This window comes from Alternaria arbusti (assembly GCF_024043155.1).
Source record: "Alternaria arbusti strain BMP 1465 chromosome Unknown scaffold_4, whole genome shotgun sequence".
Taxonomy (NCBI): Eukaryota; Fungi; Ascomycota; class Dothideomycetes; order Pleosporales; family Pleosporaceae; genus Alternaria; species Alternaria arbusti.
This window is the reverse complement of record NW_026249944.1, coordinates 1,136,713-1,156,827: the sequence shown is the minus strand read 5'-3', so window position 1 is coordinate 1,156,827 and position 20,115 is coordinate 1,136,713. Positions and strand designations below refer to the sequence as shown.

The 20,115-nt window shown below is 54.8% G+C and overlaps 5 protein-coding genes across 5 annotated transcripts; 2 read left to right on the top strand and 3 right to left on the bottom strand.

Annotated features, from left to right (window-relative positions):
- Positions 1-596: 596 nt before the first annotated feature.
- Positions 597-2,823, bottom strand: J4E86_004032 (uncharacterized protein; the record flags this gene model as incomplete). Its single annotated transcript, XM_051444580.1, is given in 3 exon segments — positions 597-610; positions 625-2,622; positions 2,760-2,823. 3 exon segments carry the CDS (start codon positions 2,821-2,823, stop codon positions 597-599), a joined length of 2,076 nt encoding a protein of 691 aa, XP_051304205.1.
- A 3,194-nt stretch (positions 2,824-6,017) lies between these two features.
- J4E86_004031 (uncharacterized protein) lies at positions 6,018-7,430 on the bottom strand (the record flags this gene model as incomplete). Its single annotated transcript, XM_051444579.1, has 1 exon — positions 6,018-7,430. One exon carries the CDS (start codon positions 7,428-7,430, stop codon positions 6,018-6,020), a length of 1,413 nt encoding a protein of 470 aa, XP_051304204.1.
- Positions 7,431-9,511: 2,081 nt separating this feature from the next.
- Positions 9,512-10,880, top strand: J4E86_004030 (uncharacterized protein; the record flags this gene model as incomplete). Its single annotated transcript, XM_051444578.1, has 5 exons — positions 9,512-9,529; positions 9,581-9,628; positions 9,689-9,761; positions 9,817-10,208; positions 10,260-10,880. The coding sequence occupies 5 exons, from the start codon at positions 9,512-9,514 to the stop codon at positions 10,878-10,880; spliced, it is 1,152 nt and encodes a 383-aa protein (XP_051304203.1).
- Positions 10,881-12,018: 1,138 nt separating this feature from the next.
- J4E86_004029 (uncharacterized protein) lies at positions 12,019-13,967 on the bottom strand (the record flags this gene model as incomplete). Its single annotated transcript, XM_051444577.1, has 2 exons — positions 12,019-13,715; positions 13,763-13,967. 2 exons carry the CDS (start codon positions 13,965-13,967, stop codon positions 12,019-12,021), a joined length of 1,902 nt encoding a protein of 633 aa, XP_051304202.1.
- Positions 13,968-14,245: 278 nt separating this feature from the next.
- J4E86_004028 (uncharacterized protein) lies at positions 14,246-18,448 on the top strand (the record flags this gene model as incomplete). Its single annotated transcript, XM_051444576.1, has 3 exons — positions 14,246-14,307; positions 14,361-18,038; positions 18,085-18,448. The coding sequence occupies 3 exons, from the start codon at positions 14,246-14,248 to the stop codon at positions 18,446-18,448; spliced, it is 4,104 nt and encodes a 1,367-aa protein (XP_051304201.1).
- Between the last annotated feature and the right edge of the window lie 1,667 nt (positions 18,449-20,115).

Sequence of the window (20,115 nt, the reverse complement as noted above, 5' to 3'; positions counted from 1 at the left end):
CTGGTTGGTATGACGGTGGCGGCGGACCTTGTGGCGGATGTGAGGTGGGTGGGTAGCTTGGTGATTGCGGTGGATACGGTTGGCGTGGCGGCGCAGGATCATAATGCGCGAAACGGAAGTTGATCGGCGGCGCTGATGGCAGTGGACCAGGTGGCTTTGGAGGGAGTGGCAACGATCCTGACGGTGGTGCATACGGGCTTTGATGTGTTGGTGGGGTTGGGCCTTGCTTATGTTCCCCATAGTGAGGCTGAGGGGCATGGGCCTGATATGGCGATGCTGCTGATTGTTGGGAGACTTGATGGCCACTTGTCCTCCTGCCATGTTCCCATGGCTGAGGAGCTTGTTCATGGGATTGCCGACGCGAATGATAACTACCCGGTAATGCATCATACAGCCCAGTAGATGGCCTGGTCGGATCATATGCCGCGACTTCCCCTCGGTCTTGGGTGTTTATGCTTGGGAGCATTGAGTTTCTCCAGTGAGCAGGAGCCTGTCTGTAGTGAGAACGGTCTGGAGGTTCTCGACCAAGCTCGCGTGCCTTCCGGTCTAGAAGTTCCCTGATCTTTTGCAGAGGATCCCGACGACGTAAGGACTCGTCAGACTCTCGTGTCTGGGGTGGCACACTTGGGTGTTGCCACGATTGAGTGTTCGATGGGGGTGACGAAGGTGGGTTGCTCTGAGGCGGGCCACTCAATGCGTCCATCAGTGCCTGGTCAATAGGTGGCTCTTCCTTGTTCATGACAGCGTCTACTCTGAGAGCATCGCTCCTAGATGGCGTTTGAGGATGTATGGAAGATTCCCGCATTGATGGTGTGCTGGGTTGCTGAGTTGAGGATTGCGATTCCCTTGTCCTCGAGACTGGGACTTCTTGATCGTCATTGAGAATGTCCATGATTCTATGTGTAGATAACCTTGGAGTTGTCTTTGCAGGGACCTCAGTATCTTTCGTTGAGGGTGCAGCATTGGGCTCCGAACGGGAAACATTTTGAGTAAGATCCACTGCGACCTGGGTAACTTTGGGCGGACTGCTATGCGCAGCTTGCGACGGCAATCCTAGTGGCATGGCTGGCTGTGCAAATTCCGGCGACTTTTCTCGCACAAACTCTTGCTTGATAACCGGTGTTGTCGCTCGCGGCGGCGGTGGGGGCTGCTGACGAGGATCTGGGTAGTGGTATTGAGGTTTTGGTGCGGCAGTGGTACGCGGCTGATGTGCTGATATATCTGCAAGCATCATGAGCAGAGCAGCATGCTCATTTGGAATGACCTCAATCGCCTTTGGTTCTGGTTGTGGTGTTGGCGTCCTTTCGACTTCGATGGCAGCATCAGCGAGGCTCGCAATGTTGTAATGCGCAATAGCTTCGGTGCGATCTGGGCCGTCAAACTTGGCAAAGCCACCAGCTACGTCCTCAATGGAATCATCAGCCTCTTCATCGTTCTCAACAAAGGCAACTCGTGCTGCAGTGAACTTCCGTCGTACTGAGTCGTTCTCAAGTTCCTTGTCCGCCTCAACGTAAGCCCTGCTCCGTGAGGCGAACTTCGATCCGATGCGATAGTCTTCGGCATGGTGAACTTCGTCACTGAATGTTGGCGGAAGGATGTTATCTTCGTCGTCTGTGGCATCAGCGTGTTGGCTCTTCATCTCCCGCTCCAGCTGCTTCGCGCGGAAGAATATTTGGAGCATAAAGTCATCCTGAAGTTCCCGGAATCGATTGACGTATTGCTCTCGCTGAATGTGCTCCTCGGCGACGCGGATGCGCTCTAATTCCTCGAGTCGATATGTGCGCAGAGAATTGATCTGGTCCAGACGGGAGTCGCGGCGTTGGTCCAGCTGGGCCATGACGGCTTCGTACTCCGGACATTTCTTGTGATACTGGGGGTCATCTTCAAGATTCTTCGTAGTACGGTTTGCCAACTCTTCTAATAAAGCCTTTTGGACCTTTGCAAGACTGCGATAGCTCATCTTAAGATTGAGCTGTCGGCGCAAATCAGTCTCCACATTGATGTCCGGATGCGGTTGGCGCCGACGACCGGGCAAACGCCTGCCGGACTTTGCAGGGGCATCGCCATTGGTCGGCAGAACGTTCTGAAGGCTTTGACTGCCGTCAACATCTGGAACCTGCTCAGGTGAGTTGGGTGCAGTGCTAGCATCAGTTAACTCAGGAGGTTGGTCGGCGGCGGTATCGGTTTGCGATTCTTTTGTTTTGCGCTTTTTGCGCGGTTGTTGTTCGGAGACATCGCTTTGGGTTCGGGTGAGAACTCCGTTTGGACGTGTTTTGCTGGACTGTGATGAATCGTCTGATGCGCGTCTCCTCTTTGCTGCTGTTTTTGGTGCCGTTGAAGTCGCACTAGATGCAGGTTTCTGAAGCTCTGGGGTTTGGGTGCCATTCATGGGTGTGTTGTTGTCGAATGAGCCATTGGATCTTTGCGGCGAACCAGAATCGGACGATGTTCGGCTGCGCTTGGCTGGTCGCGCATCCTCATGGTCGGGAGTTGCATCCTCGTTTTGCGCGTTTTCATCCAGAGAACTACGACGGCTGCCAGAGCTTGCGCTAGACGGGCCAGCCGAGCTCGTGTGGTTAGACGTGCCTTTTGCACCGCGACGCGTTGTCATTTGGAACGGTACTGAAGGAGCAAGGCGAGATGTCTTCGAACCCTGAAGACTACTTCGCTTATTAGACAATGCGCTAGCGGCTATGCCAAGGTTAGCATAACCCTATAGGGAGCATCAAGAGGCAATTGTAGTAGGCTTGCGGACTTACGCGGTGCCTTCAGAGGGCTGTTAGAGATAACCTTTGTGCCTTTGAACTTTCGTTTCGGCGGCATTGTTGTTATGTGAGACCTGTAAGCGGAGACCTGGACGAAGCAGCCGTTAGCCTGGAATCATAACATGATGAGAGGGTGGCGGAAACTCGAACCGAACTTCGGGTATGCGATTGGGTACTTACGGGTCCAAGATATGGTTCTGGGTGGGTTTCTGATATTGTCACCCTCTTGTGGGGTAGGTAGAGTGGTGGTAGTGCTGTAAGCAAGACGTGTCAGCATATGGTCGTCGCGATGTCAGTAGCAGAAAGCCAGCGGACGATTCCATCGTTCCCTGAACTGCTGGACCCGTGCATTGTTGAAATTCGTGCGATGGTTTTGCGCGACGTGAGTGCTGGGTGTGAAGTACTTACTATGACCAGTCGCCTTAGTGAGCGCGGTGACTTGCTTGACAGCGTGACGCGAAGTCCGAGTCAAGGATCCGTAGACTCATGAATTAATCTTGAGGTAGTCTACAGCCGTTTCGATATTTTTACACGCGATTTGCTTGTAGAGGTTGAGGTTGCGAGTGCTCGCAAGACAGAAATAACCCTGCAGAAGGAATGCTCCGTGTGGCACAGTCGAGCGGAAGCGCTGAGATGACTAGATGCTGAGAAATGTCAGTATAAGGAGATAGCGCAGAAAGCGCACTTGTGAAGCAGCAACAAGAGGTTGGCGAGGGTGTTGGAAATCGTGTTGATCCGGCGCATGAAGATGAAGCTCTTGTGAGATCCTTGGTCAGGCCTGGCGCCTTGCCCGATTGGGATCTGAGTCCACGAATGACAGCGCCCGTGAGCTCTTCACCTGCAACAATCGCAACGCGTACTGTAAAATAAGACCCATACATTCACGCAGTCGTCATGCGACTCGAATCCAAGTCCTACTCTACAGTAATTACCAAGGCTGCTGGCCACTATTGACGGCGCTGTTGGTTCTGCGCCTCGAGCCTTCCGGTGCAGCACGCCAGCCGAAGAGGGCAATGACCCAAATTACGTGCATCACCCATCGTCCCTGCCGCCACCGTGTCCCGCCACTTCAAGTCATCGCATTTGCCTGTTGCAACGTCCATCACAGCACCCCTCTCACGGGCTTTTCAGGAAGCATTCGGCGTACTTTCTGGAAGCTTTCAAGTTGCTTCATCCAGGTTTCACGTCACACGTCATTAGCCGCAGCGCTAGACGGGACGATCCTCCCGAATCGTCACCATTGCCCCTGCCCCCTTCACTTGAAGCTGCAACGCAAAAACGAACTTGAGGTGTACTTGAAGTCAAAAAGACGCATACTCTCGCCTCTTGCTACTGTTCTCTAACAGTGTCTATCGGAGCCGCATACCTTGTGGTGAAGGGTGCGGCGCAGCATGCATGCATCCGTCGCGTCGTATTGCGTGGCTTGGGGACGGGACTTTGAACAGGTAAGGGGGTTTCAAGACAGGCTGTTCTGGACTTGGTTTCCTATCCTGGACGTTTGCAAGGCGAGTGCAGTGTTCGTACTGTTCGAATGCAGACACAAGTTCGCGCACTCTCCTCTTCACTGAGAGAATCTAGAGGCGTTGATGTCGCGTGTGACCAAAAGGACAAGCGGATCGGCGGTCAGCGTAGAGCGCGCCACAACACATGAGCAACCATCAAACGCGCCACAACTCACACGACTGCGTACATCGTCTTCTTTATGATACCTGTGATTTCCTTGGGCTAGACGTTGTTATTAAATCTCTGATTACTCATTCATTTACTTCCACGGCACCAACTTAACTACTACCAACTAACTGTTCGCCCAAACTCTCGACGCTACGCTTTCGTTACAACAGCCAATGGCACAGTTAGTTGGCGTAATGGACTAGTTGTGGTGTGGTTAACTGTCTGTCCTCTTTGAGAACGATTACATTGTGATAGTCATAAATTGCATCAGTTCAGCGTGTCTCAAACTGATCGCAGGGCTAATAGATCACAGTGTGGAGCCAAAATACACGATGGGAATTGCAGTACAGCCTTGCGCACACGACACTACATGCCAAAGTAAGTTCACGACGATCTTGACTCTCCACAAGACCACCAACGAGAATAATTCTCCGACCAGATACCCCAAGTATCACACCCCATGTCTCCAACACCACTGCACCCATTCAATAGTCCCCCAATCCAACAAACCATATATACGACCCATCTCACCCCGAACCTAAACACACGATAGACTCCCCTCAACACCACCTCCCGCTCCCGCTCTTACTCATCACCACAGCTCCATCTCGGGCTCCGACCCGTCCGCCCGTGCACCCACACACCCTTTTCCGCAAACTCCGGAAGCCGCGCGCGTGCGTCAGGGCAATCACGCCCGAACTCGTCATCACATAAGGTTCAATCTCCCCGCACGCTCGCCAACAACGAAGAACATTCGGCCGGTAGGTTTAAATGAAATGAGGCGGCTGTATACGTACCATGGTCAGCGGGGATCTCCCTCGTAGAATGGGAAGTTCGGCTAACGGTCGACTCTGACTGGCCCGAAGTTGGGCAGAGTAGATACTGCATGTTGCGAAGGGGGGTCATGCTGGCATCATGCATGTTCTGTGGTAAGGGAAGGGCAGTGGTTGTCAGTCATGTAGCGTTGTTGCGGGAAGGGAACTGTTGGAATACGACAGGTGAGGCTGAGGGGTTCCGGCTTCGGCAGAGAAAGAAAGTTTCTTCACAATAATGCGTATTATGGTTTGCTGGGCAGAAGTATCCAGGGGAGAAGATGCTTGTAGATTACTGATGGTGATGATTTTTGTTATATTGATTTTGGGTATAACGATTTGCAGCCTTGCGGCCTAACTTCGTCTTCGATTCTCCTTGTTCCCGTCCGTTCTTGTCCGGGTTTTTTTCTAGCTTTCCGTCTTGACAGTGCGCCTGACTAGTTGACCAGCAAATAGTCATATATGAAAACAATAAGATACTATGACTATACATAACGAGATGATGATTGTCCGCTCGAACAGCCCTGTATGCTGGAGCCCAGACCTGATAAGAAAAAGAGTCGCGATGCAGAAACGCTCAACGCTCGATCGAACCCCCGTGAGGGCGAGAGCTAGTGACAGAATAGGAATGTGTAACATGAATGGGTATACCGAAAAGGTATGAACAGTATAAGGGAAATCGTATCGTACAAACGTAAGAGACATTACATCTTTCACATTATATGCGTGACATAAAGGGAGTAGAGGTAGTACTCCCCGTGATGATCTATCATCGATCAGGGGAGTACTGGAGAGCGACGCGGCGGGAGCCGCTCATGCTGCTTCGGGGGGAGGAGTTGAGCACGAAGTCGGGGATGGGAGGTGTCATTTCGCGGCTGGGGGGAGATGGGCTCCTGGACTTTGATTGGAGGCTTGCCGAGCGTTCACGGGTGAAGCTTCTGGCTTGGTGGAGAGAGGGAGGGCCCATGGCGGTTTGACTCAGATTGCTGTTCGACCTCATCCGACTAAATGATCGTGGCGGGCATGCGATGGCTTGGTTGGAGTAGGGGCTGGCGATGATGCTCGTACCAGGGGTCATTGTTGGAGGTGGCAGACCTGATGGGCTCTCCGACCTAAACAAGGGGTGGATGTGAGCCTCGCTGCATGCTGGACTCGGTGGGCGCGAGATGTCTGGCATCATCTTCGGGGGCGGGGGCAGATCTTCATCATCTTCCTCTGGGAGTTCTGACAGAAACGGACCGTCCAGCGCGCGAGCGGGCGAGTGAGGACGGCTGCCGGGGATCGGCTCCAATGTTGTGCCCCTGGTTGGCGCCGCTTGCTGCAAGACGACATCGCGTGCTGGAAGGCTCACGCTGCTTGTGTCCCAGCTATCGAACCCATCGGAGTGAGAGACAGTGTCAATCGACTGTCGGTTCGAGTAGATGCTGGCTGGGGCGTCTCTGGTGAAGGACTTCTGGCTGATGAGAGTAGTGCGCGAGTTGACTGGGCGGACTACATGACGTAGAGACTCTCGGAAAGATCTGAGGGACTGCGATGAGCGTGTAGAGAAGGTGGGCGAGGGCAAGGCTCCAAGGACCTCGGGTTGCTGATGAATGGCCATGGGAGTCGCAAGCTGGGTGTGCTCTGCGAAGTTGAGATGGCTTGGGCGCGAAGTCCGCAATTCACTCATGACTGAGTCACGAGGGCCTGATGTGATGACAGTCTGAACTTTGGGTGCTTTGCGGTTCCATAGCGATGAGGTGTACAGGATGGCCTGACTGAGACATGATACGACCCAGGCTGCGATCTGTCCCGAAACATGGCTGTCCCAATTTGAGACCGGCGCAACAGCAGGGTCGGCTGTGACCTCTGCCCATCTCGACTTGATCATGATGATCGAAATGAGAGACAGTACCAACGCAGCGCCAGATATGAGAACGCTGACCGTTACCAAAGTCTTTCTTGCCCGACCTGATCGCTCTAGGGCTCCGCGGACGTTTCCCACATTGTGAAATATGTAGAAGCCGACACAGCAGAGAGAAACGACGTCGAAAGTGCTCGCTACAGCAGCGATGCTGACCAGGGAGGATTGAGACGAAGAAAGAGATGCCGTTTCCAAGATAGACAAGACGGTGTCAGCGGCTGTGCTTGACCATGCAACAACGCCAACAAGGGAAAGGTAGAATTTTCGAGATTGCAACATGATGGACGAGAGGCGTAAGGTTGTTGGTCAGCTCAAACCCTGGCCTGAGTACTCTTGGTGGAAGGCGACAGTCAGCCTGGAGTACGTCGAGGTACCGATACAGACGGGAGGTATAGTCGTATTATAGTACCAGGGGGTTCCAGGGGGGATTGTCGATAATTGGTTTTGGTTGAAGAACACCGAAGAGGATGCTGCAGAGAAGTGGGTGAACTATCGGTTGAAATGCAAGATGGAGCCCCAGTATTGTTGCTGTGGAGAGACGCGAAACCGAACAGGCGCGAGTCGGACGCGTTGCAGGAAATAATGCGGCTGTATAGCTGCAGCTACTATAGTCGAGCAAGCCGTTACGGGGCGTGGCTGATGCGGGTCTAGTCCGGTTATAGTATGTACGGTATAGCTGGCCGATCTTCGGTGGAACGACTAAGGAATACGATGGGTTTTGTGAAGCGAGCGCTGTTCGACGATGAGTGACGAGTGGATGACGAGCGAGGGAGTGACGAAAAAGGGACTGGATAGCGGCGTGAAGACGGGAGAGCATGTGGGGAGGGACGAGTAGTAATAATAAATTTGTGTGAAGTCGAGAAGGCTGATGTGTGCCCATTGTTTCGTGGACTGGCCTGCAATACGCGTAGGACAAACGGGGAAACCCCTACTAGTCTGCTGGGATGCACGCAAGCATCATTCGAGCATGGCGCTGCACGACCTCAGCGCATGGGTACCGAGTCCTAAGGGCATGGCGATGCGACATTGGCACAGCAGAATGCAGTAGCACGGCCGCAGAGCTGAGAGTATGATGGCAAGCCTACGATTCAGCGTGGTGGCAGTAGGCCGGATGCGCTGGAATCTGATGCAAAAGAAGGAAAACAGTTTGTCTTTTCGAAACACGAGCCAAAGCGGCCAATCGCGAGCGAGACCGGGTCAGGCGTCGAGAGCCGGAAACAGCTCAAGGGCCTACCTGTCAAAGTTTATGGTGTGGAGCTGCGGTAAGTTTAGCCCTTCATTTCCTGACGCGTTGTTTTGACTATGCGTTCGGCAGACACAACAAACAACCTGGAGAGAACGCGATCGGACAATTTCCACGCCTGATGAGCTGTGGATACTCGCTCGATCTGCCACGGCTGGTAAGCGCTGGCGAGGCATTACGGAGGTGCGACCGACGATAGTCTCCTCGTGCAGTGCGGAGAGCACAGCATATCAATAGGCGACAGTCACACAGTCGGCGTGTCCTAGCCAGAGTTTGGCAAGGCGGTGAAACGGTCTCGTCGCCTCATGGCCAGCGACTCATGGCGGCTCTAGGGCGGGGATTGAAACAAAGGGCCGAGCGATGAGCAGCAACCGGCTGGGCGACGACGATGACAGCACCTGCAACCTTGTCAAGATTTTGGAGTTGGCAATGCGCGGCATGTGGAAGCGTGCCGTGTGTCGATGCGATGTCAGCACACTAGCCGGGGAGGAGATGAAGCTGCGGCTGGGCGATCTGCTGTTGCGTCACTGGCCGTGTTCTGGCCGTTGGGGCCCTGCAACCGATATTCGAGCCCTGAGCTGGATGTCAGCAGCCGCGTAAAAAGTAAACTCTCGTGGCTAGTAACACCTGGTATGTGTGGTGGGTACATCAATACCGAGGAATAGGTCTAGGGGTCTCTTTTGCGCCCAGGATTAGCGATCAGGATTCACGATCAGGATTCACGATCAACGATGCAGGATGCGCCTGGACAGTGAAGCCTGGAGGTGCGCCACATGTGGCGTCGGCTTAGCAGAGCTGTGGCGTACAGCTCCAGTGTCAGTGTGAGTGGCAGTGTCAAGTGGTAATGTGTACCAGTTGACTGTGGTTGACGACAGCCTAGCCTAGTGCACCGTGTTTCCACGACCTTCTGAGCAAACGACGCTCGCTTTGTGAGAATAAAGGCTGCAATCGCATTCACATTGCTCCTGCTTCTAGTTTTACCTTCTTTCTCACTACGCGGTACTACTAAACCCCGCCAAGAACTGCCTCATCATCCCCACTACCTCACCTCCAACACCGACTCCGACACCCCGCCCACCCAGCTCCATCTTCAACCACGCACCCAGCAACCGCCAAGATGAAGATCACATTCAAGGTAGACATCGACTGCCTTGTCCCACACATTACAGCCTGCTAACCTCTGCAGGACCTCAAGCAAAACAAGTTCGTCATCGAGGCCGAGCCTTCGGAAACGGTGCGCAGACCCGCCACATCCAGAAAATTATCGTAACCGCCCTGCTGACAGACACTCTAGATTGGCACCCTCAAGTCCAAGATCCAGGCCGAGAAGGGCTGGGAAGTTCCCCAGCAGAAGCTCATCTACTCCGGTAAGCTGCTGAGGTGACATGGCTGCTCAGCACAGTCGCTGACACAAGACGATAGGCAAGATCCTGCAAGATGCCAACACAGTCGAGTCGTACAACATCGAGGAGAAGGGCTTCATCGTCTGCATGGTCTCCAAGCCAAAGGCCGCCGCCGCATCGTCAAGTAAAGCAGCGCCCTCAACGCCCGCTCCAGCAGCAGCCCAGACGCCCGCAGCTCCTGCCGCGCCCGCACCTTCATCCAACACACAAAACGCCCCCGCCACACCTTCTCCCGCGCCAGCCCAGGCATCCGGCGAGCGCTTCAATGACCCCTCGGCTCTGACTATGGGTGGAGAGCGCGAGGCCGCCATTGCCAATATGGAGAGCATGGGTTTCGCACGCGCTGATATTGACCGGGCCATGCGCGCCGCCTACTTCAACCCCGACCGCGCGGTTGAGTATCTCCTGACGGTAGGACAAGTGACCATTCTGGCCTCGACACACGTGCTGACATCATTCTAGGGTATTCCGGAGAGCGCGCTCCAAGAGCAACAGCAACAAGCACAAGCCCGTGCCCCGACCTCTCCAACGCCCGCTGCTGGCGGCGACACAGGTGCGACACCTGCGCCTGCCGGAAACGCACCATCCGGAGGTGACGAGCCGATGAACCTCTTCGAGGCCGCTGCCCAGGCTGCTCAAAATCGCGGAGGTGCTGGCGGTGCCCGCTCCGGTGGTACTGGCGGCGGTGCTGCGGCCGGTGCGCTCAACGCCAACTCTCTCGAGTTCCTGCGCAACAACCCACAGTTCCAGCAGCTACGACAGGTTGTACAGCAGCAGCCACAAATGCTTGAGCCCATCCTACAGCAGGTCGGCGCGGGCAACCCTCAATTGGCGCAGATGATCGCAAGCAATCCAGAGCAGTTCCTGCAGCTCCTGGCCGAGGACGCAGACGAGGACGCGCCGCTGCCACCCGGTGCCCAGGCCATCTCTGTAACTGAGGAGGAGCGCGAGGCTATCGAGCGCCTGTGTCGCCTTGGGTTCGAGCGCGATCTTGTTATCCAAGCATACTTTGCATGCGACAAGAACGAGGAGCTGGCCGCGAACTTCCTGTTTGACCAACCCGACGATGCCGACGACCAGTAGAGGGACTTCGAGTTCTGTGCGATCACTGTGCGACCTCACCATACCCGATGTCGACCCTCCTCCGGCTGATATCACCGTTACAATCGCACGACAACCATCCCGAAATTGGACGAATACTATCTCGAGTCCACTCCCCTCACACGGCTCAGTGCAGTTACTTGGGAATACGGAAAGGAACATTCCGACTAATCCCACTGCTTAACATGACGATAACATGATACCTTCCGCATGCGGCACGCGTAGGAGCTGGACCTGCTGGTTTCTGGGTAGTAGATGGACCGGCGTATGCCTGCTGGGCGAAAGTAATAGCTCATCAATAAATCACCACCCCATTCCATGTATTGAATTGCAACATGACATGTAGTATAACGCCGAACTGAAATGCCCATTGACAGACTACTGTACCCCAACACTACCATTACTCACGTTCTACCCGAAAACGCACCGGCACCCCGAAACGGTGCACCGCAACGATAAAATAGAAAAAAAGCTACACAGAACCCTGGCTCCAAGCTGTTCCGAGAAAGGTATACCAAGGTGAAGGGGGGAGTGCAAAAGCACAGCCTCACTCGTCTGACCCACCCCTTTGTTTCTTGCATCCTCAAAAAGAAAAAACGACGTCTATGCCATCTACCCAGACCCCACGTTCACGATATCTCCTTTTTTTCGCGGTCCAAACTGCTGCGTCGGTCTGCGACCCGCGAGAGTTGTTTTTAGCTGTTGGCGTTGGCGTTGTGTGTAGCATGGTAGTTATTTTTGACGTCGTCCCCTGACGGCCCGCTCCCTTGCGTTGATCGTTCTCGATCCCGCTTCCGCTTTCTTATCTAGGGTTTACATCCGCTTGGTCGGTTTTATCTTTGTTGCTTTTGACCGTGGAGATGCTGGTGATGTGCTGTGACGCGACTTGTGGTGGCGAAGGGATGGGTGATGCTGGCTGGCGGGCTGCCTGAAGGGATCGTGAGTTTGATTCAGGGGGTGTTGGAGGGTTGTTGTAGGTGTGGTGTGGTGGAACAGCTCTAGAAAACCACAGGTGGTAAGTCAGAGTAGTAAAGAGATGGATGTGAAGATATGGCTAGATAAACGACTTAAAGGTATCAATTCCGCAGAACAGTGGTATACGAGTAAACTAGAGAACTGATCACGCTTCGACAGCAGTAGCCTTCCTCTTGCGACTCCTCTTCTTCTTTTTCTTCTCGCCTTCGACAATGTTGCTGTCGTTATTACCGTCGTCACGATTGTCGCGCCTGGGTGCCGCGGCCTCTTCTTCGCCAAGCAGAGTCTCGAATCCGCCCTTGGGCCCATCAGGATCGCCAAAGGTGTCTTTCCTCCACTGCCTGATGCGAGCCTTCTTGCTGAGAAATTTCTTGTCCTTCTTCTTCTTGATGGGATCTCTGAACGCGGCGAGTTTCTTCAGGCCCGCGAAGTCGTTCAGGGCTTTGTCGTCTGCAAGCAAAATATCGCGCGCAGTTAGACCGAAACTTGTGGGAGATGTTTCGCGGTAGCGGAAGCGGGAGGCGGCTTTGGAGGGCTTGGCGGCGAGAGCGGCTTCGTATTCGAGGTTCTGGTTGACGAGGTTTTCTATCAGGCGGCGGTCGCGACGTGCGGTGGATTTGGCTTCAGCGCGTTCTTGTTTGCGCTGCTTGGAGGACTTCTTGGAGGATGTACCAGCTTCTTCGTCATCGTCCTCTGCTTCAGCGTCGGGCATTTCCTCGTCGGATGAGAGGTCGGGTCGCTCTTCTTCGGAGTCGTCCTTGAAGTCAGGGACGAGATCCTTGATATCGATATCATCGTCGAACTTTGGCTTCTTAGGCTTCTTGCTCTTCTTGCCGCCTTCTTCCTCATCCTCGACAGTGTCTCCGTAGTAGGCGTCACCGAAGCGCTTCTGCATTTCGGCGTCCCATTGCTCATCTGACCAGTCGGCTTCCAGCACATCCTTCCACTCGTCAATGTTGAAGTCCCTGCCGCTCAGACCTCCGATCTTGCGGATCTGCTTGACCTTGCTCTCCATGTCTTCCACCTTGAGCTTTCGGAGACGTGCAAGCTCCTGCTCCTTCTCTCGTCTCTCGGCTTCTCTCTTCTGTCTCGCCTGTTCACGGGCCTTGCGTCGGCCGCTCTTGTCGTCTCGGCGGACCGTAGTGCTTGCGACAGCATCACGCGCATATGTCATGATCTTCTCGTTCGCACCCGTTGTATCCTCAAAGTATAGGTTGTAGGAGTTCTCCCACTCGTCTGCCGCGGCATCTTCTTCTTCGTCATCGGACAGCAGGGGCTGGAAGCGAGCAGATTGTGTGGGTACCCAAGCGCGAGATGCCATGAAGTTGGACAGGAAAGTCTCGGGGTCCTGGTCGGCCTTCTCGACATCCTCGGCAGTGATCTTGGGTTTGTCGCTCTTGGACTTCTGAGGCTTCTCCTTTGCGACGATGAAGTCGTCGTCTTCTTCCTCGTCGGCATCCTTGAGCGCCTTGACGAGATCCTGCCTAGCATCCTCCTGTTCCTGCGCATATGTCTTGGGCGGCACATCCTCGTCCTCGTCTTCGCCCGTGTACTTCCCCTCGAGCAGGTTCTTGGTGTGGTAGTCTCGCAGTGTCATGGATGGCTCCTTCTTCTTCTCGTCTGTGCCATTTTCGCCCTCTTCGAGTTCGCGGTAGAACTTGACTTCCTTGTTGTAGATGCGAGGATCCTTTGCGCGCAGAGCCTGGAGGGTGGCATTGACCTGTTCGTCGAGATCTTCGTCGAGTAGCTCGGCTGCATCGTCCTCCTCCACGCCCTCTTCGGAGTCTTCCGACTCGTCGCCGCCGTTCTGGAACGCCTTGTCTTTGCCGTACTTTTCCTCTACTGCACAAAGTTAGTACTCAACGTGACTATGCCCTGACTAAGCCTACATCGGAACTGCTCGGCGCGCTTCTTGTTGTGCTCGAACTTGCGGGCGTATTCCTCGTTGACCTTGAGCGAGACTCCGCCGTCGCTGTCGGAGCCTTCATCGTCGGTGTTGTCGAGCAGCTTGGCCTTTTTCGCGGGGGGTTCGTTGGCGGCGTTCAGGTCGCGCTTGACGCCGCTGCTGCGCTTCTTCTCCTTGGTGCCTGCCATGGTGGATGTTGTGGACGTCGAGGTTGTGCAGGAGCGTCTCGCGCCGGGCCTTCACAAAATTTTGGTGGAGTAGGCGCTAGCGCGCGAACTGACGTTCGCCGCGGCGGTGACGATGGACCCGCCGCAACACCAATCGAGCGGTGCATGGGCGAGGAGGTGCACCACGCGACACGCCCACCCACGCCGCCGACCATGTATAATAGCCTGCCTGTGTAGTCTCCTTCTGCTTGCTTCTGAGATACCCATTCCTATAGCGTCTGTCCGCAAGAGTCGGCAGCATGGCGGAGGAGAAGCCGCCGCAGCTCAGCATAGAGCCCGTGTCACGGCCGCTGGATCTGATGTAGGCCGAGACGATGTGACCGAATACACGGGCATGCTGACAATTGCATACAGACCCGTCGTCATCAAAGAAGCCGCCCTCGACTCGCCCACCTTCCGCGCGACTGCCGTCCACTACGGCGACCAGATCGAACTGATAGAGCGATGGCTCCACTCCTTCATCAGCGCAACCTCGACGCTTGCCGCAGAGTGCAACAAGATGCAGGGGCTCGTGGACACGTACATACAGACATCGCACCCGCCGCTGCAGCTGTCCGAAGCCGTCGTCGACCACGACTACACCGTCCTGGCCCTGAAGCGATTCGGCGAGGGCGCCCGCGAGTTCTGGAACGGCACGCTGCGCAGCATGAAGAGGGCTGAGGCGACCATGTGCGAACCCATGCGGGCCTTTGTGTCCAACGACCTGCGCATGCTGAAGGAGGCGCGCAAGAACCTCGACTCGACACAGCGCACCTTTGACGGAGCCATTGCGCGGTACGCCGGCCAGATCAAAACAAAGGAGGCGTCCTCGCTGAGAGAAGATGCCTTCCAGTTGCACGAGGCGCGACGGGCATACCTCCAGGCCAGCATGAACTTCTGCGTCTTGGCACCCCAAGTGCGCCTGACACTGGACAAGATACTCGTCAAGGTCGTCAACGAGCAGTGGCGCGACATGAAGGCGGCAACAGATGCGTCCAACAAGGGCTTCAACATGTGGACCTCCGATGTCGAGCGCGTGCGGGGCTGGAGCAAGGAGATGGAGAACGGCGAGCGTGTCTTCAAGAGGGAGCTCCATCTAGCACGCCAGCAGATCGAGGGTGCCGCTGAAGTCAGCGCAAGACCATCACGAGAGCTGGACACCTACGCCGCTTCGACCGTCCCATACCTCGGTGCCGCACCTTCGTCCGCGAACCTACAATCCCCAGCGAAGCCTGAGTTTGGCAGCGACAAGGCTGAAAAGCAGGGCTGGCTGTTCCAGCGCACAATCACCGGCAAGCCGGCCAGGACCTACTGGGTCAGGCGCTGGTTCTTCGTCAAGAACGGCATCTTCGGCTGGCTGACACAGGGCACCCGGTCCGGCGCCGTGGAAGAATCAGAGAAGATCGGTGTTCTACTCTGCGGTATTCGACCAGCCTTTGCTGAGGAGCGACGCTTCTGTTTCGAAGTCAAGACGAAAGACACGACGATCCTTCTACAGGCCGAGACGCAGAACGACATCACTGAATGGATCTCTTCCTTTGAGGTCGCCAAGCGCAAGGCACTGGAAGATACATCCAAGGATCTGTCGGGAGCTGCCTCTGTCGACGCCGCCTTCTCTATAAGCCCTCCTGTGGCCCCTGAGTTCGCTGCAAAGACCTCCGAGGGACAAGCCGGCCAGCCTGGTGAAGACACCGTCAGCATGGACCGTACCGAATCGCTCGGCGTTCCTGGCGCTGATAGCAATGCGACACGCGGTAGCTTCGATGTGTCGGCTCGACGTGGCACAACAACTGAAGGCGATAGCAGCCGCCGTGATCACACTGCCAGAATCATGGAGAAGCTCGACTTGACAAGGAAATCAACAGTAAGCCCTCAGCTGAGTGGAAGCAACCCCTCTTCCGCCAGCGGTGGCATTGCTAGTCTTATCTCCGCAAGTCTTGCTTCAGCTAGTCATAACATTGTACAGGTCGGACAGATTGCTGCGCCTGCACCTGGCCTCCCTGACACTCGGCTTGTCATGGGCCAGACACTTCCATATACCAGTCTTGCGCCTTCTACCCTTGCGAGCCCGCCGGCTCCGACCAACCTAAGCAAAGCCGCTGTCGCTGTAAGCGGAGAGCGAGGTCTCGGGACAGGTCGCTCAGGTAACATGCCTGGTGGGCTCATGGCTAACCTCTGGGGCTCGGTCAACTGGGGATACGTCAATGTCCTTGGGCGCGAAGATGAGACCAACACGCGCGACCGCAGTCAATCTGGTCCTCCGAGTCCTGTCAACCCGTCTCCTGTCCTTGCACCCAGCGATGAGAAGAATGGAACACCTCCCGTTCCTACTGTGGCTGTTCATCGCAAGTCGAGCAGTATGGGCGGACCCATTCCGACGCTCACAAAAACCAACCATGACGAGGTCGACTTCCCAAATTATTACCCTCTCGCTCTCCGGATGCAAGACGCTCAGTTCCGGATACTGTTCCCTACAGTGCCACGCTCGGAGAAAGTCGTGCTGGTGTTCCGAGCCGTATGGAATCCGACAGATCAACAAGAGTTCCCCGGGCGCGTGTACGTCACAACTAAGAACATCTACTTCTACAGCAATCACCTGGGTCTTGTACTTATCACGGGTATAAGCATGTCTTCTATTGATGAAGTCACTGCTGCTCCCGGTAAGGACTGCGACTTCCTTTTTCTCCATTTCAAGTCAGGCGCAAGGGAGGATGGCGCCACTAGGCTCACTGTGAAGACATTCCTCGAGCCTCTAAAATTGCTCTTGCGTCGACTGAATTTCCTCGTACGCAATACTGCCTCTGGAGAGCACAACCTCGAGGAAACGATGAAGAGAATGATCAGGATGGAGACGGATGAAAGCCTCAATGCCCCTGGTGAGGAGGGTTGGGAGGAAATCTCTCCAGACACCCCTGTTGATACAGGCTATGGCGGGAAGAACATCAAGACCAGCCTGCGCATTGATGGTAATCTTTTTGGACCATCCGGCGCAAGTGCCGCGAAGAACGCAACCAAGTTCAAACTACCATCGCAAGCTGTAGTCTTCGCTCCAGCTGGCATGACGCAGGTTGCCGTGGAGAAGGAGTACGACATCAGCGCAAAAGGTCTATTCCATATACTCTTCGGTGACAAGAGTGCGGTGTTCCAGCTACTATATCGGGAACGGAGAGCATCCCGCATCGTCCAAGGGCCGTGGATCACGAGCGATAAAAACCTTCAACGACGAGATTTCGAGTACGAAATTGCACAGCCTGGTAAGAACGGAGCTGTTGTCATAAACGACTACCAGGTCATCGAAGTCCTCAACGACCATCTTTGTTACGTGGTCTCAGATCGCAAGACACCCTGGTACCTGCCAGGCCACGATCGATTCGTACTTCTCAGCAAAACAGTCATCACACATGTGTCAAAAGCGCGATGTAAGCTTGCTATCCACACAAAGGTGGACTGGAAGCGCAACCCACGTTTTGCGAGGAAACTCATCGAACGCCAAGCCCTGCAAGACCTGGAGCTTGAGGCGCAAGATCTTGTTGATGTCGTCAATGATCAAGTCGCCAGGCTCGGCCACAACAGGAGCACGAACAAGGTCACAAATATTTTTGGCCAGATCGGCGTCGAAACACAAGCTGTACAGCTCGATGCGCAGGACATACCACCGCCGAATCGACCTCGGAAGTTCAAATTACGACCGCAGACGACCGCATCTTTTGTCGCGCAATACATAGGGAACATCATTATAAGTGTGGTGTCAACAGTCATGAGCTGGATATTGGCGATCGTAGCCGGTCTTGGCAAAGTTATCTCAGCACACACATTGCTCTTTGGCCTTTTGCTAGTCAGCGGTGGAGCCAACTTCTTCTATACTTCCAGGGACAGTTGGAGCTGGTGGCACGAGCGAAATGCCGCTAATTACATGTCGCGATTGGGTGTCAAGCCATCGACTACGATGACCCGCTCGATCTACATTCGCGATATCGAGGAGTCGTTCTTGAACCGGAACAACACCAATCTTGAGCTTTCAGTGCCAGTCGCGGCGAGCACTGATAACAAATGGTATGCTTCTTCACCTAGAGATGCCAACTCAGCTAACTGTATACAGCCACCAGACGTTCACAACCCTCCTCCACGATCCCTCATCTACCGTCTCCACCCAGTCTTTCTTCAAACCCTCTACGCATAGCACCCAGCGCCTCCACCGCACGCGACAAAGCCTCGGCTCGCACCGTCACGATCTACTCGTTGCTTTACGCGTCGTCAATCGCATTGAGAAGGAAGTGGTGGAAGCGGAATACGAGAATTGGCTACTGGATGAGACACATAAATGTAGCAAGGTTGGAAAGCTCCTAGAAAGCGCCGCCAAGAAGGGCAAAGAGAAGCAGGTAGAGGACTGGGTCAGAGGATACTGCGGGGACTGTCAAAAGAGTTTGCAAGTGGTTGAGGAGAGCCGGAAGGGTCTGGTATGAGCCCTACTTCGGTTAGCCACTGAGCACAAGAATATGTAATGGGACAGTCGAATGGTGAACCTGGTAATGCCATCGCACAAGCGACGAACCGAACCTAACTTTATCGAATTTAATAACGAAATAGACCCTCAATTTCGTCAGTCAGGGCGACCTCGGCGCTCCTGATTCCGTACCTTGGGTCTCTCCTACACTTACCTTGATCATCACTTATTTTACTATCCGGCCCGCTCTCACCCTCACACCCACATAAGACTCTAGGTTTTGTGCGCGCAGATCTACCCAGCTCGCACTGCTAACCTGTTCAGCTGAACAACCGCAGCCATGTCTAAACTCGAGTCCGGGATGTCGTGTACGCTGAAAAATGATACCATTACGGTAAATGACGACCTCAAGATTTCCTTCCGACGCACAGTCCGTGTGCCAGATATCTCCGAGTCGAACTACCTCCCCCCTAACCTCGGTGCCTTTCCACTCGAAGCGGTGTCACGGCACAGCGCCAAAATACCCAAGGCGATGATTGTAAAGAGCGGCGTTTTCTTCCCCATGTACCGTAAGTATCATCGAAACTGATTAGAAACTCGAATGTCCAACTGACAAGCGTGCAGAATCCGAGGCGATGTGGATCAACTTCAGCCCTGTCCAAGAGCAAATGCATCCCTACAAGATCAAAATCTATGTCGGCGGCGTGAACGTCATTTCCGCCGAGCCCGCCATCGAGACCATAGCCAACCAGTTCCGCCGACAAATCCGACTAGGAAAGGCTCCTGCAGACGCCAAAGCCACATCTCCTCTGCAAGACTACATCGTCGTCCCCCAACAGAAGTGGATCGATGGCATCGCCCACGGAGACGGCACAGTCCGGCAGTTTGTCGCTATGCCCAGCAACAGCGGGGCTTCAGTCGAAGCGCAGATCACAGGACAGGAAGCTACAGCCGGTATCCAGATCGAAATCACGCCTTACAAGCTGCCCGGTCCACGAGCCTTTCCCGGTGAGCCCATGCAAATCTTCCTGAAGCAGCTCAACGGCACGACCAAGACGTTTGACGTTACCCATCTGGAGCCCATCAGCAACTTCAAGCTACGTATCCGCGAGGTAACGGGTATACCCACGCAAGACATGCGTTTGATCTACGCTGGGAAGCAGCTCGAAGGTAAGCCAGCCACCCAACCCACTCACCACACATACCTCCAATGAATACTAACCCTCACCCCAGACTCCCGCGACTTCGACGACTACCGCATCTACAAAGAATCCACCATCCACATGGTCCTCCGCCTCCGCGGCGCCGGCCCCCCAGACCCCATAACCGCACAGATGAACCTCGCAGCCGGCGGCCTCATCCACCAAGTCATCCACCGCGACACCCTCCGCCCCAACTGGGACGTTGCCAAAACCACCGTGTTCAACGCGCAGATCCTGAATGCCGCGCTGTACGAAACTGTCACGGGGCGGAAGCCGCTTACTCGGCCTCTCTCTCACGAAGTGTATGCGGCGCATGGGTTTCCGTATTACAAGATGTATGAGGAGAATAGTGGGGTATATGGCAGCAGGTTTGGGGCGATCAAGTCAGTGGGCGAGTTGAAGGGGCATGGCAAGGGGCAGGGCGTGGTTAGTGCGGTGAAGGTTGTGGATGGGGGGTATGGGAGCGGGATTGAGGTGATGAATC